The 15049-nt window shown below is 34.5% G+C and overlaps 2 protein-coding genes across 3 annotated transcripts; both read right to left on the reverse strand.

Annotated features, from left to right (window-relative positions):
* Positions 1 to 1937: 1937 nt before the first annotated feature.
* LOC130718093 (inositol transporter 1-like) lies at positions 1938 to 5393 on the reverse strand. 2 transcript variants are annotated; one of them, XM_057568559.1, is made up of 5 exons: positions 4881 to 5393; positions 4318 to 4653; positions 3445 to 3552; positions 3189 to 3374; positions 1938 to 2895 (listed from the first exon to the last, which is right to left on the reverse strand). In XM_057568559.1, the coding sequence occupies exons 1-5, from the start codon at positions 5118 to 5120 to the stop codon at positions 2263 to 2265; spliced, it is 1503 nt and encodes a 500-aa protein (XP_057424542.1). In that variant the 5' UTR covers positions 5121 to 5393; the 3' UTR covers positions 1938 to 2262. The 2 variants fall into 2 exon arrangements, with proteins under 2 accessions (XP_057424542.1, XP_057424543.1); XM_057568560.1 differs by having other exon boundaries at positions 4318 to 4660; positions 4881 to 5057.
* A 1162-nt stretch (positions 5394 to 6555) lies between these two features.
* Positions 6556 to 7725, reverse strand: LOC130720039 (F-box/kelch-repeat protein At3g23880-like). The gene has a single exon (XM_057570622.1). It carries the CDS (start codon positions 7723 to 7725, stop codon positions 6556 to 6558), a length of 1170 nt encoding a protein of 389 aa, XP_057426605.1.
* Positions 7726 to 15049: the final 7324 nt, after the last annotated feature.

A 15049-nucleotide genomic window follows, 5' to 3' on the forward strand; every position in this document is an offset into this window, starting at 1 on the left:
ATAAAATGAATATTATGAAAATATAAATAAAAGAATAGTGAAATGAGTTGGAATTCATAAAAATACATGTTACAATATTATGTGACACAATACTAAAGGGTGATTTAACCCAAATTTTACCTAAGGTCATTTAGACAACCCCTAATTTATAAATACTAGTTTTTTATGCAAGCGAAATAAATAAGGAACCTGAATCAAAATATACATACTACATTTATACAGACTAAAATAAATAGGGGGAGCAACGAATGGCCAAATATAAAGATTAAAATTGAAAATGTAATTCTAAAATAAATATATTGAACTTATATAACCCCTAATTATAAAAGAATGGAAATGATAGATAGGACGAAGAGTTTCTGAACGAAATTTATGACTAAATGTTTATCACAGTTGGATCATGAAGTGGTTACATATTTAAAAAATCACATAAATTGTATTTATTCGTACAAGTAAACCATGATAATTTGATTAAGCATTGACAAGATAAATTTATTAAATATAACAAAATAACAAGAGAAAAAGAATGATGCACCGACGGTGTAAAGTTTTTTTACACCGTCAACCAATCAGATTTTAAGGATGTGTCACGTCAATTAATGAAATTAAATGAAAAGAGAGATTTTTTCACATCCTTGAAATCTGATTAGTTGACGGTATAAAAAAACTTTACACTATCAGTGCATAGAAATTAAACTCAAATAACAAATAGTAGTAATAATAATTGATGCATGAAACAATTAGTAGATAAGTAAGGTTTTTAAACATTTAGTTCATGGTTTAACTTTAAAACTTTATGTATGAAGAATGATTTGTTAGAAGTGGTATATTATGACATGTACGAAAATCATGGCATACAATGGCATGCATGGCATGGAGTTCAAGATGAGGATCCATATATGTCCATGTGTATTATTGGTGGTAATCAATAGGACAAGAACTGGCCAACAACCCACGTGGCCAGTCCCTATCACTCAATAATTCACTTCTGTTTCTCAACACCATATACAAAAAGCGATTCCCTTTTTTCTTCACGTATGTGTTGGCTAAGAATAAATTAATTTATATTAACCCTTCATAATTAGCTATCCAATATTGAATTGTGTCACTCTCATGTAAAATTAATTACAGATATTATATGCTACTAGTACCTAATCAAATTTTGAAAATTCCTCATCCACTAATTTCATATATTGTTACTTTTTTTGAGCTTCCAACTTGAACCTTTTTAAAATTAGTGGTAATACTAAATTTATAAGTATTTAATAAAAATCACGAAACAATTGGTTGTTGTTTTTATGAAAAAATCATATGAAAACTTATCACTTATACTATTATGATTACGGCGCCACATATTGTTTGTTCCATATATTCTGCTCCCACTGTGCCAATTTTTTTATTCTTTTTCCCTTTTAAATTTTGATACCAGAATCCAATCCAGATGCTTCTCTGCCACGTATAACGTGCACCCATTGATGATTGAACCAAATATAATTTTTTTTCACAAATGGTACATTGTTCACACGCCAACAAAGAAAGGAAAATAAAGATTTATCTGCTCAAATGTTTATCTCCTTTTTTTATTTAATGAAAATAATCCGTAGTTTTCTTTCACATCAAATTGCATCACGCATCTAAAGATTTATCTACTCAGATGTTTATCTCAAAAGATTAATGAAAATAAAGTTCCCTGTATTTTGATGGAATTGGATTATAATACAGTATCAGCACGAGTTTGACGAAACCAAATCTATTCACACCATAGGAAGAGGAACACGTGTTTCTATCCCCATCATGAATATAGATTACAACGAGTTTTAAATTTAGTTAAGAATTCCATTAGTCAATTAAGCTTTCTGAGTCATGCTTACAAAAGGAACCTGTCATACACATAACAAAATGGATGAAATGAAATAACTTCACAGATTCTGAAGAAATTGTGTAAACTGTAAAGAACCCTTTTTCACTTATGTTGGAATTGGAAGAAAAAAAAAATATGAATCAACTATAAAAATAGAATGTTCATGTTGCAAACTTGCAACACAAGCAAAAGTTTGAATGCCAACTTCTTGTCTCCAACTTCAAGCTAAGTGCCCAAAAGATCATTTGTAAAACAAAAAATAGTGTGTGTTTTGGATTTATGGTGGTCACTCTCTCACTCTTGTGCTTTCTTAACTGTGCTTACCTCTCATCAACAATCAATCACAGCATAATTAACAACATACATATACAGTGCACTGTATTTAAGGTTTGGATATATTCCTAGGACTGAAGAAGGCTTAGAGTTTCAGGATTCTTGCCCCAAGCTCTCTCCTTCCATAACAGCTCCACTTCATCAAATGTCAAACCTTTGGTCTCAGGAACATACAAAACCACAAAAAGAAAGGCAAGCACAGCTATAACAGCAAGAAGCAAGAAAGTAAAACCAGCCCCTGCAGCACCAGCAAGTGACAGAAACGACTGAGCCACAATCAAGTTTGAAACCCAATTCACAGTAGCTGACATGCCTCCACACATTCCTCTGTATTTTTGAGGATATATCTCTGAGTTTACTGTCCATGGCACTGTCCCCATCCCCGGTGAGAAGAACGAGATATATAGGGCCAAACCTAAAACTGCAAACCATCCATACAAACCATTTGCAGATGATTGGTTAAAGAATGAAAAGGAGAGGATGATCAGAGATGCTATTACTCCTCCTAAGCTATATAGAGCTAGTTTCTTCCTCCCTGCATGGTCAATAAGGTATATGCCGAGAATTGTTCCGGTGGCATTCATGCCGGCAATTATGAGAGAGAGGAGAAGAGCCAACTCATTAGAGTGGAAGCCAGCCATTTGGACAATGGTGGGGCTGTAGTACATCACTGTGTTTATACCTGTGAATTGCTGAAAAGCCTTCACAGACAAAATGGGATGCTATAAGTAACACATTTCTTACATGTTTGATCATTTGTCACAATTGATTTTGGATAAAATTGGTTTTGGCAAAATTGATTATGGCGAAAGTGAAGTTATTTATGTCTGATACATTGATGAAAAAGTTGTTTTTTAGGGTAATGTTGTGAAATCCAGTTTTGCAGTGCCACCATGGCTTGTTTACGAAAAGAATATTTATGCAAATCAATCCTTTAATAGCAAGAGAGAAGTTATTTTCCCAACAATGATATCCCAAGTGAACTTTTTCTTACCTGCAATCCACCTCCAGCAAGGAATGCAAGCCTGATTTCTTTTGATTTAAAAACATCCAAATATCTGATATCATCCCTTTTTTGGGGGTCTTGCTCTAACTGAGTTGTAATTGAGGAAACTTCATCCTCTAAACGATCAAAGTCATAGATCCTAGTAAGCACGGCAATAGCTTCATCTTCCCTATTCTGAACAAGTAGGAAAAAATTATATTAAAGAAAATAGACTTTGAAGGTAAGCTTATGAAAATTCTGTGACCTTTATAAAGAGCCATCTGGGGGATTCAGGCAGTAAGAGCATGAGGAAAAACTGAACTACTGCAGGCAAACCTGAAACTCCCAGCATCCATCGCCATGTTCCGGGGACCTGCTTGATTAAGAATGTGAGGGGTCAGCGGAATAACACCCTTGACCTTGAAAAGGTAGCATAATCCCATATTTAACTATGTATTTCTTTGCCCTTTTTTCAGTAAGTTAGATTGCAAGAGATGTTCATCTATTGATTCCATTAGAAAATGGATGGAGGCAGGAAAAAGAGACAACTGTTATGTGAAATTGAAGCAAAGTGAAATGAAGAGTAATAAAGTTCACATTGCTAGGCAGATTAATGAAAACATGCCAAATCATGAGGGGGCGAGAAAAAGAAACACTAGATATGTGAGAATAGAGAAAGTGAAAGGAAGTGTGGTATAAAGTTCACGTCACAAGGTGGAACAAGGATAACATGCCAAACCACATGAGAGAAACTGAACTTTACCATTTCAAATAAGAGGTCTATATAATTTAGGAAACAAGACATAATTAGTCTGCGTTTGAAATAACTAATTTAAGTTTATCTTACATCATAAACACTTATGCAAGTGTTGGGATAAGCTTACGAAAATAACTTATGACCTACCTATAAGCTGTTTTGGACCTATTTTCGTAAGCTGCTCGAATCCGCTAATGAGTAAACGTTTATATCTACCAATAAACTATTCTGAGCATATTTCAACTAGTTTTTCAAATAAACTTATAAATAAGCACTTAATTAAGTTGTTAACCCCAAATGCAGCCTTAGTGTTCAGCAACTTATTTAACGTGATACAAAACAATGCTCTATTTAATATAAAAACAAATATGGAAAATTGACCTGTGTAAAAGCAAGATTTATGAGATAGGAAAGAAACTGTCCTCCAGTGATCATAAGCACATTAGTGCTTACTAAGCTCCCCCTTATTTCTGATGGTGACAGCTCTGCAATATACACAGGAGCAGTAACAGAAGCTATACCAACACCGAAACCAACCAAAAGACGGCCAACTATGAGAATATAAGGATCTGGTGCAGCAGCCATGACAATTGCTCCCAGTGCAAAGATAACATCTGCAATGATGGTTGCCTTCTTTCTTCCATAAGCATCATTTATCCAACCACCTGCTGCTGCCCCAACAATTGCACCAGCCACTGCCATGCTGACAATTGTTTCCTGCCAACTTAAACAATTAGAAAATCCAGTGAGAAAAAAATTATAGTGAGATCACCCTAGCTACTTCTCCACAACAAATTCCATTTTGTAGTGAGGTTAGGTTGTGTGTGAGTGTGACCGTGACCATATCAAATATGAAAACTAGTTCCTTTGAATTGAATACACTGATTAAAATAAAGTAAAGTACATTGTTAAGATTGAAAGAGGGGGAAAAGTATTGAACGTACCTGTAGAAAATAACTGTCTCTGACCTCCTGAAAATCATCTTTGATATAGAGAAGGGCTCCCGAGATAACACCTGTGTCGTAGCCAAAGAGGAGTCCACCAATGCTAGCGACAGCAGTGAGGCCCAAAATGTAAGGATTCTTGAAGAGGGAAATTTTCCTCTGAGGGTACATCTCCAAATACCCTGAGCTTCCTGGCATGGACGACGGTACAGTAGTAGTAGTAGTAGTACTAATCGTCATGGTGAATATGTTGAATGATGAATTAATTAAGCAGCAGAAACAGAAAGAACAACAATAACAGAGCAGGAGGGTCAACTGTTCTGTTGTGTGGTGATCCCAACTGGCCACTGCAACTTGCTTACTTAGGAAAGGAAATTAACTACTATTAGCTTGTTCTGCTTTAGCTTACATGGATGGATCAGATTCAATTCAATTATTCATTATTTGGATCATAAGCTGCAAATGTGCTTATCGTCTGACTCGGCAGATAGCTCCACCACCACCACATGACTCGCTCTTATCTTTTTTTGCTATTTCCTTTCAACTCTACATATTAAATGCTATTGTTTCATTTCACAAGAATTAAACAGACTATTACATTTCAATATTTACTAGTTCAGATTCAGTTCTCTTTTTTTGTCCTTTAATTTTAAGGTAAATTTATTTTGTATAATTCCAACCAACCCAAGTACAAAATAAAATTTGAAGCCATAATTTTAGACGAAAAACACATTTTGAACGAGATTAATTTAACAAATTTAATATATGTTCCCTAAATTTATATAATTTCTTGTTTCACACATTCATTATAATATCATAGAATTTATATTTGTTTAGGATTAACTTGCAAAATAATCCAATAAAGTTTCAAAATCGTTGTACTTATACCGATACTATATTTTAGATTATTATATTTTATTGAACCATATTAAACATGGGAATATATGTAATATCCAAAATAAAATCCAGGGATCAGATAAATGGGTGTATAAAGGAAATGTACTTCAAAATACTACCACATCAGATTCAAACTTGCTTACCCAAAGGATATATCTTCCAAGCCAAAAACAAATCACCTGCCCCTTATATTGTTCCATTCACAACACTAAAATGGTTGCTATGCAAGGTGGGACAAAGGCGCGTCCAACTTTCAGGGAGTGAGAAACAGAGAATTGCAATAGTGCCCTTGATAGAGTCAGAAAAGTTGGTTCAACAAGCACATGAGACAGCTTTGCAGGGAAGGACTGTCATTGTAAATGCAGATAAGATGGCTTAGTGAAGAATGGACAAGTTGTTGAAACAGGAACACACCACACTTTGTTAAATACTATAGTACCTTATTTAGGATGCAGAACATTGAACCAGTTCCGGAATCCGAGTATCAGCTACTTTATATTCGTTATTTTAGTATATATGATGCACCAGAGTGTGTAGAGGAAGAACTTTAACTAACTTCAAACATTCAATGGATAGGACTACAATTTCCAAAAATACAAGTGCCCGCCAAGTAGATATTCCTGATGAAACTAGTCCACAACCATAGACCAAGGTTCAAAGAAATCACTCAGAGTCACACCAGCATGCAACAAAGAAATAAAACAAGACCAGCAAAAGAGAAAGAAATATTGTTCAACATAAATTCAAAAGAATAAACTGTCATAAAAAGGAGCTTAATCTAAAACGGTGAAACCAAACTTTCTACATAACCATGAGCATTCAACCAAACTTTGTTGTTGGTAAGTTGATCAATATATTCCACACTATTATCTCTTAGATTATGCACCATGACCTTCAAAGCATGATTGTTTGCGAGCAACAGGATGTTACCATCTTCAGACAAGCACAACGGCAACAGATTGTAATCACTTCGAGGATGCGCATAACTGAAGCACACCAATTGAGTCCAAGACTCTGGAACTCCATACTTTGTCATTTGCCACACAACAAAATGGGTTGTTTTATGGTAGTGAAAAAGGCACAAGTGATTCCTTAAAATCCCAAGTTGTGGCTCAACACAAGGCACCTCACGAAGACCCTGCGGCAGTGACAAATACGTATATGCCTCCTCCTGACGCATGTCAAAGGAAACAATCACCAACTGGTTGAGAGTAACACTGTTCCAGTCATAGAATGGACCATTCAAGTTGTCAAGTGCTAACCAGTTAACACAACCACCTACAAACTGTCCATCAATTTGGCTTAGAAGAGTTGGGAAAGCAGGGTGGATCAAAATCTTTCTCCAACAAGTATCACCCATGCAAGAAACCCATACCTCCCTCTCCATTTTCAGGTCTGTCCAAATAGCCACCACCACCTTAAAAGTGGCACGTGAATCATCATAGCCGAAGCCATAGTTGGTCTTACCTTGCAGCCTGCTCTCCTTAAAGACTGGTGAGTACTCAGACCTCAAGCGTGTGACGGGGTTCCAGAGCAGAAACCAGAATACTTGAACTGATGAGGCAGTCAATAAATAGCCACGCAAACAGACTATGCCGTTGTATGAACCAGCGACCGAGTAATGGTTATTCAAACGGTCTTTAAGAGTCTCTTGGCCGTCGAATATCCGTGGCGACGGATCCTCGAGCAAACGATGAACGGGGGTTATAGCGATGTGGGTGACCTCTTCGCCGTCGGTGATGCATTCTAAGGTGAGGAGGAGGTGCGCGTTTTGGGACGACCTGGCGAGGTGCAGTTTGGTGAACGGTTTGTCGTCTGCTATGACTGATTTCCATGGTTTGGAAACGCACTTGAATCGCATGAGGGTCTTCACAGGGAGCCGTGACAGTATTTCAACCTGGAGTTCAAAAGGGAGAACGGAAATGGCGCCATAAGTTTCCATTTCCATGGTCGCTCGTAAGTCGTAAGGCTTTTGTTTGTTGTTTTTGGTCAAAGTGGTGACTACGGCTTTTGTCCTATTTTTTCTGTGTCCAAAGTGGTGACTACGGCTAGGGTTACCGGTCACCACTTTAACTCACTGCATGTCCAGCTTGTATTTTGGGCCTCAGGCCTTTTCTAACCAAGTTCCATCTTTCCACAATCAAAGAGAGTCAAATGGGTCATATGATTATGGGTCCTATGATTATTTCTAACCAAGGCCTTTTTGAATTATTTCTAAATAGAGTTTCATGATTTTTTGAACTCAGAGTTTCATGTTTAAATAATCATATATATCGGTAAGTATATAATATATTATCATATCTAATGTAGACTGTCAAAAAAAAAATATTATCGTATCTAATGTAACAATGAGTGATTATCATGCGATGATTTCAACACAGTTATTGTCAGCTAGTCAATCAAGTGCTTAGTCATCCTGCAAGAATTCCAGTAATTTTGTGAAATAATAGTAAGCTGGTCAGACAAGTACCCTAACAGTTCATAGCCTCCCAAGGCTTTGAGTCACGAGGCCTTAGTGACACAGCCTTGCAATTGGCATGCTGGATGGCTGACTCGAACCCCTTCGTCTCTTTGGGTCGAACATGTTTAGTTACTCTATCGGGACTACAAGATAACGGTCTAAAGTCCACCGAGGCTTGAAGTCAAGATTTGGAACTTCTCGTCTCACAGTGTGTCATGCTCCTTAGTGTTCTAAGCAACTGATGGGACATCGACACGTGTTGCATGCTAAATGTTACGTTACAACATCATGTGTCCCTTAGTGTTCGTTTGTTGTTTCTTGTTCATTAGAAAGATGGACATAAGAGAGAAGTGTTGTATTTTCTTGTAAATATTTTCTATATTCAATGAGTGTCATGTGCTATATGATATTGTATTAACTATATGATGTGGAGAAGTTTTATTTAACTTATCAAATTAGAGTAAGAACCAGGGGCGGACCCACGTTCAGTTCAGGGGGTTCAGTTGAACCCCCTGAAAAAAAAAATTCCTACATACCCCCCTATAGTAATTTTTTTTTGAACCCCCTGAAATTGAAAAATTGCACCCAGGTCCCAGACAGCCTCACTCTCTCTCACGCACTCATTCTCACTCTCGGTCTCTCTCTCACCTCACCTCACTCACGATTCACGAACGCACCACCACCAATCCACCACAGCACCACCGGCCGCACAACGCACCACCACGGCACCACCGACACCGACACCTTCCATCTCTGCTGCTGTTGAAGGTTAGTTAGGTACTTAGGTTTAGGTATTGGAAAACCCCAAAATTTAAAACCCCAAAATTGAAAACCCAAAAATTGAAAACCCCTTGATCTGTAGTTTATTGCCTTGATCTGAAGTTGCTGATACTTAATCTTCAACCTTTGTTTCTGAATTCTGATGGCCCTGTTCGGCTGTTCCTTCCTCTGCTCTGTTTTCCCTTTTGCTGCTTTGTTCCCTTTTATCTTGCTGTTTTGTTTGAAATCAAAGTGGGAATGTGGAATCAGATTTTGAAATCAGTCAGATAAAGGCCTGGCAATGGCTGGTCCAACCATTATTATGCATTAGAGCATTGTGATAGCAGACCCCAATCATTACACTGGATGAGTAGGTGGTGTATCTGGCTCCTGTTTATTCGCTTATTGCTGCTGTGGGGTGTGTGGAAGGTTGATTACACCACTAATTTGGGGTTGTGTGGATTGTTGATTGGTGCCTTGGAATGCTTGTTAGTTGCAAGGGATACTGATCTATGATTTGTGCTGCTTATCACACGCTGGCTATCTCCTAGGAGCTCGTTGGTCTTTATTTATTTTTATCCCTTTTTCCTCCTTGTAATCTCTCTGGTTTGGGCTTTGTTTTTGCCCTGTTTCTCATTCCTGCTTTTCTGTTCTTCTTGGTTCTTTTCTATTCTATTTACTTGTAATTTACCATGGGTGGTACCCCTTGTGCCCTTCAATACAAGTATTTGGCTTACCCGAAAAAAACTAGTCTTACTGTTTTATTTTATATCGCTGTCCTACATGTGTTGAAGCATCTTTAATTTGTTCCTTGGTTTCCCCAAATAGGTAGGCAGTGCAGCAGCTTATTTGCTTTGTTCTCTTGGCTTCTTCAGTTCTTGTTATTACCTGGCTCAATTTAAGGTAAGTCTCCAAACTGTTTGAGGGATTGAGTGAGTGAATAGAAAATAGAACTATACAGGTCAATGATTGTTAATACTAAGAAATCTCACTATTTATAAGTGCAAAGCTTGTGTTCTACTTGATGGATTGAATCGAGGTTTGCCTAAGTTGGGAATTGGACAGAGTCGGGGTGGTATTGGTGGTGAGGATGGAAATGAAGGTGGAAAGAGCATTGAGAGCAAACAATGTAGGACTCTGGATTTCTAATTTGCCATATAGGCTTCATATGAACTCTGTATTTTGATTAATTGAACATATCCTTTGAATTGTAGTTGATAAATCCATTAGCTATTTGGTTTATCTCATCTTAATTTGGTTGATAGAGTTCCATGAGTTGACCAGTTGAGGATATTTGTCAAGTAGAGAAACAATATATATTGATTGGAAACTCTCCTATAGTTTGATGTAGAGAGCTCAGAGGACCGCAAAACTACTACAAGATTAGATACTTTACCTGTTGTTAATCAAATCATCTTCATCACTTAATGTATGTTTTTGTAACTTTGTTCTTAAACATTGGTCACTGTTGACTGCTTATACAGACTGGCATTTGTGTAAATGCATGTTAGTTGATCTTTAAAATTCTTTATTAGCCAAAGATTTAAATATTTTCCCCAAAAAAAAATAAGGGATCAGAATTGTCAAGAGTTCAATAAGGGACTGCAAGATGTGGATTGAAACATTTTATTTATATATGAGATCATCTACAGTTTGTTTAAATCGGGGTAGATTATCTTAATCCTTTTCTAGAGTAATTATGCAAAGCTTTATTATTGTTCATTTGAAAATTTTGAACCCCTGACCCCGGGGTCCTGGATCCGCCACTGGTAAGAACTCTTGAAACACTACTAAATGAAGAACCCAACCTATTATTATATGTAACTCACAACAAAAATTCAGTGCATTGATCATCTATTAGTCATATGCCAAAATTAAATAGATAACACTCATAATTGATGTATTTTAATAATCTAAAGATTATTGTATTCTTTATAACTCAATTAATGTTCATCGACTTAAATGATTAAATTAATTGAACCATATTAAACATGGGAATATATGTAACATCAAATAAAATTCAGGGATGAGATAATGGGTGTATAAATAAAATGTACTTTAAAATATTACTAGATATCAAATTTCCTAACAGCGCGGTGACTGTTTGGATATCAATATGTGAAATGCTTGAATTTTAAAGGTGCTAGTCCTTAGAATGAGTGACGAAATTAAAAAAAAAAAATTATTTTTTCCGAGTTTCACTACATGATGAAGGAGAGTTTTAACAAAACTTTCTCAAGCCAAAATTTGTTTAAATGTTTTAGCGTTGGTTAAAATTTTCAATTTTTAGTCGAAATGCTTGAATTTTAAAGGTATTAGCCCTTGGAATGGGTGACGTAATTCAAAAAGTTTTAATTTTTCCGAGCTTCATTTTATGATGAAGGAGAGCTTTAACTAAACTTTCTCAAGTCAAAATTTGTTTAAATTTTTCAGTGTTGGTTGAAATTTTCATATTTTAGTATATATGCTTGAATTTTAAAGGTATTAGCCCTTGGAAGGTGACAGAATTCAAAAAAACAAATTCGTGTTTCATTATATGATGAAGGGGAGCTTTAACAAAACTTTTTTGAGTCAAAATTTGTGCAAATTTTTGAGTGTTGGTGGAAATTTCCAATTAATAGTCGAAATGCTTGAATTTTAAAGGTATTAGTCCCTATAATGGGTGACGAAATTCAAAAAAAATTATTTTTTCCGAGTTTCACTACATGATGAAGGGGAGCTTTAACCAAACTTTCTCAAGCCAAAATTTGTTCAAATTTTTGAGTGTTGGTGGAAATTTTCAGTTTTTAGTCTCTCAAAAAATTAATTTTTTCGAGTTTTTAGATATGATGAAGGGGAGCTTTAACCAAAATTTCTCAAGCCCAAATTTGTTCAAATTTTTGAGTGTTGGTTAAATTTTTCAATTTTTAGTCGAAATGCTTGAATTTTAAAGGTATTATTCCTTGGAATAAGTGACGTAATTCAAAAAAATTAATTTTTCCGAGCTTCATTATATGATGAAGGGGAGCTTTAAATAAACTTTCTCAAGTCAAAATTTGTTCAAATTTTTTAGTGTTGGTTAAAATTTTCAATTTTTAGTATAAATGCTTGAATTTTAAAGGTATTATTAGCCCTTGGAATGAGTGACAAAATTCAAAAAAAATAATTTTTCCGTGTTTCATTATATGATGAAGGGGAGTTTTTACAAAACTGTTTCAAGTAAAAATTTGTGCAAATTTCTGTGTGTTGGTTGAAATTTCCAATTAATAGTCGAAATGCTTGAATTTTAAAGGTATTAGTCCCTAGAATGAGTGACGAAATTAAAAAAAAAAATTTATTTTTTCCGAGTTTCAATACATGATGAAGGGGAGCTTTAATTAAACTTTCTCAAGCTAAAATTTGTTCAAATTTTTAGTGTTGGTTAAAATTTTCAATTTTTAGTGATATGCTTGAATTTTAAAGGTATAACCCTTGGAATGGGAGACGTAATTCAAAAAGTTTTAATTTTTCCGAGCTTCATTATATGATGAAGGAGAGCTTTAACTAAACTTCCTCAAGTCAAAATTTGTTCAAATTTTTCAGTTTTATTTGAAATTTTGAATTTTTAGTAGCCTTTGAAATGGATGACATAATTCAAAAAAAATTAAATTTTCCTAGCTTCATTATATGATATGATGAAGGGGAGCTTTGACAAAATATTCTCAAGCCAAAATAATTTCAAATCTTGTAAGTATTTTCTATATTCAATGAGTGGCATGTGCTATATGACATTGTATTAACTATATGATGTGGAGAAGTTTTATTTAACTTATCAAATTAGAGTAAGAAATCTTGAAGAGAAAATAGGAGGTGCATTGACAGTGTAAACTAGTTTTATATATGCACCCAACTAGTATATGACCCGTGCCTTGCACGGGGGATTTAAAATTATATGTTAGTTTTATTGTGTTTATTAAGAGATTGTGAAAGTTTATTCTGTAATTATTTTGTAAATTTTATTTATTTTATCACACATGTGTTTATTTCGTCTTGGTTGCAGTGAATAATCTTAATATGTTAATTAAAATCTACAAAAATATTGTTTTTTTAAAAAAATCAATCTTGACAAAGTTGATGTCGTAAAGTACGATGTTTTAGGGCCAATTTGTCGACGGTGTAATGTTAAGTTCATTTGTAAACTATAGAATATGTGTTAGGTAGATTGAATAAATGAAGCAAGATGAGTAATTATAGACATTCATTTGAAATAATGAACCCTTCAAAAAGTGCCATGCCATACTAAATTAGTTAATATTCAAAGGCTAGAAAAACCAAAAAATAATTAGATAAAATGTGCAAACAACTTTCTGAATTTTTTTCCAAACGCAAGTTCAAAACTCTATAATGTTCACAACAAAGATAAATAATTATAATGACATGAAATATTTATAAAAAAAATCAATACTGCAACCATTATCTAAATTGCCATGATTTAGCAATAGAAGAATATAATTTAACCTTGGAATTGAACTTTGAAATTAAACTTGAGTCTTTGAAAATTTTTAGAACGTTAAATGCTGAACCAAATGCCCTCCCGAATTTGTCAATCCCGTCAACCTTGGACATGAATTTTTTGTGAACTAAATCACATATTTATCTAGGAGGGTGTGTCATGCAGTCGTTCTAGATCAAGTGAAAACAAACGAAAAAAATCAATATCTAATTAATTTATTGATAAATTGAAATGAAGTTGTATATACATGGATATGTTCACGTTTTTCATTTTTTCCAGTATTTCGTTGATTTTTTGATTGAACAGAGCATAACCATCGCGATTAAGATCAGTGATGTAAAAAACATAAATGAAAAACAAATTGAATATAAAACAAATTAATTAAGATACAAAGTTAGTTGAAGTTTACCGGGTGGTAGGATTGATGTGCATGTTACCGTTTGAATAAAAAAAAAGTGTTTTGTCAGAGTATGCAGCTCTGTGACATTTAGTCATTTACAGTCATGATAGAACCATTCATCAGCACTAACAATTTCCTTAATCGTTTCAAACACAATGAATATAGTACGTTGTAAACAATAAATAGATGGATTAAAACATTTTTAAGTAAAAAATAAAATATTTATTAAAAGTGATAATAACATATTGATTTGCACTCCACTAAAATTTTAATGTTTGTGTGTGGTAAAAGTTTGGGAAATTCATCTTCTTCAGCAATATTAAGACGATCAATTACCACATTCATTATTTCACAAACAGATAATAAGATATGAGAAAATAGGAGATGCACTGACAGTGTAAACTTGTTTTACACATGCACCCAATTGATTTCCGCCACATAAGCAATTTATTAATTTACTAATTAAAATTAAAAAGATTTGTAACTACTTAGTCTTATGTAACATAATGTGATTGGACGTCAGTGTAAAACTTCTTTACACTGACAGTGCATATCCATTAATCTCATAAGATATAAATATCTTCTTTTTTCAAATAGATATAAATACATTCTTATTAATTACTCGATTTGAAATATAATTATTTATTTTGAATTACGGTAAATTCATTCTTATTGCATAAATTTTTAGGTAATTTCAAATTTATGAAATAAATTCATATTCTCATACTTCAAAATTAATATTATTTAAAAGTGGCTTCCAGGATGAAAGATAGTGATAGGTTTTTCATATATAAAAGAGTTAAATTACCTGCTATAGCAGGTGGTAGTGACCTGTTGAGAAAAAAATAAAAAAAAGGAATGTTACAAAAATGCCCTCCGCCCTCTCCTCCCATGCTCGTCTCTCTCAACCCTTGTTCCTCCACCACCTCTCTCTTCCCCCACATGCCTTCCCCTTCCCCCACCTACGCTCCCACTCACCTCCTCTCGTCCTCGATCTTTTTCTCCTCTGCATTTACCTTGCCACGTCCAAATAATGATGTCTTTTAATTTTTGTTACAGGGAAACCAACGAAATGAGAAAGAACTAATCAGTAGAAATAATTTAAACAGAAAAGAATTCAAAATAGTGGCTAAAACCATGATATTATGATGCCACATAACAATTGCACATTTCATTTTTGT

The sequence above is a fragment of the Lotus japonicus genome, chromosome 5, assembly GCF_012489685.1.
Source record: "Lotus japonicus ecotype B-129 chromosome 5, LjGifu_v1.2".
In the NCBI taxonomy this organism is placed as follows: Eukaryota; Viridiplantae; Streptophyta; class Magnoliopsida; order Fabales; family Fabaceae; genus Lotus; species Lotus japonicus.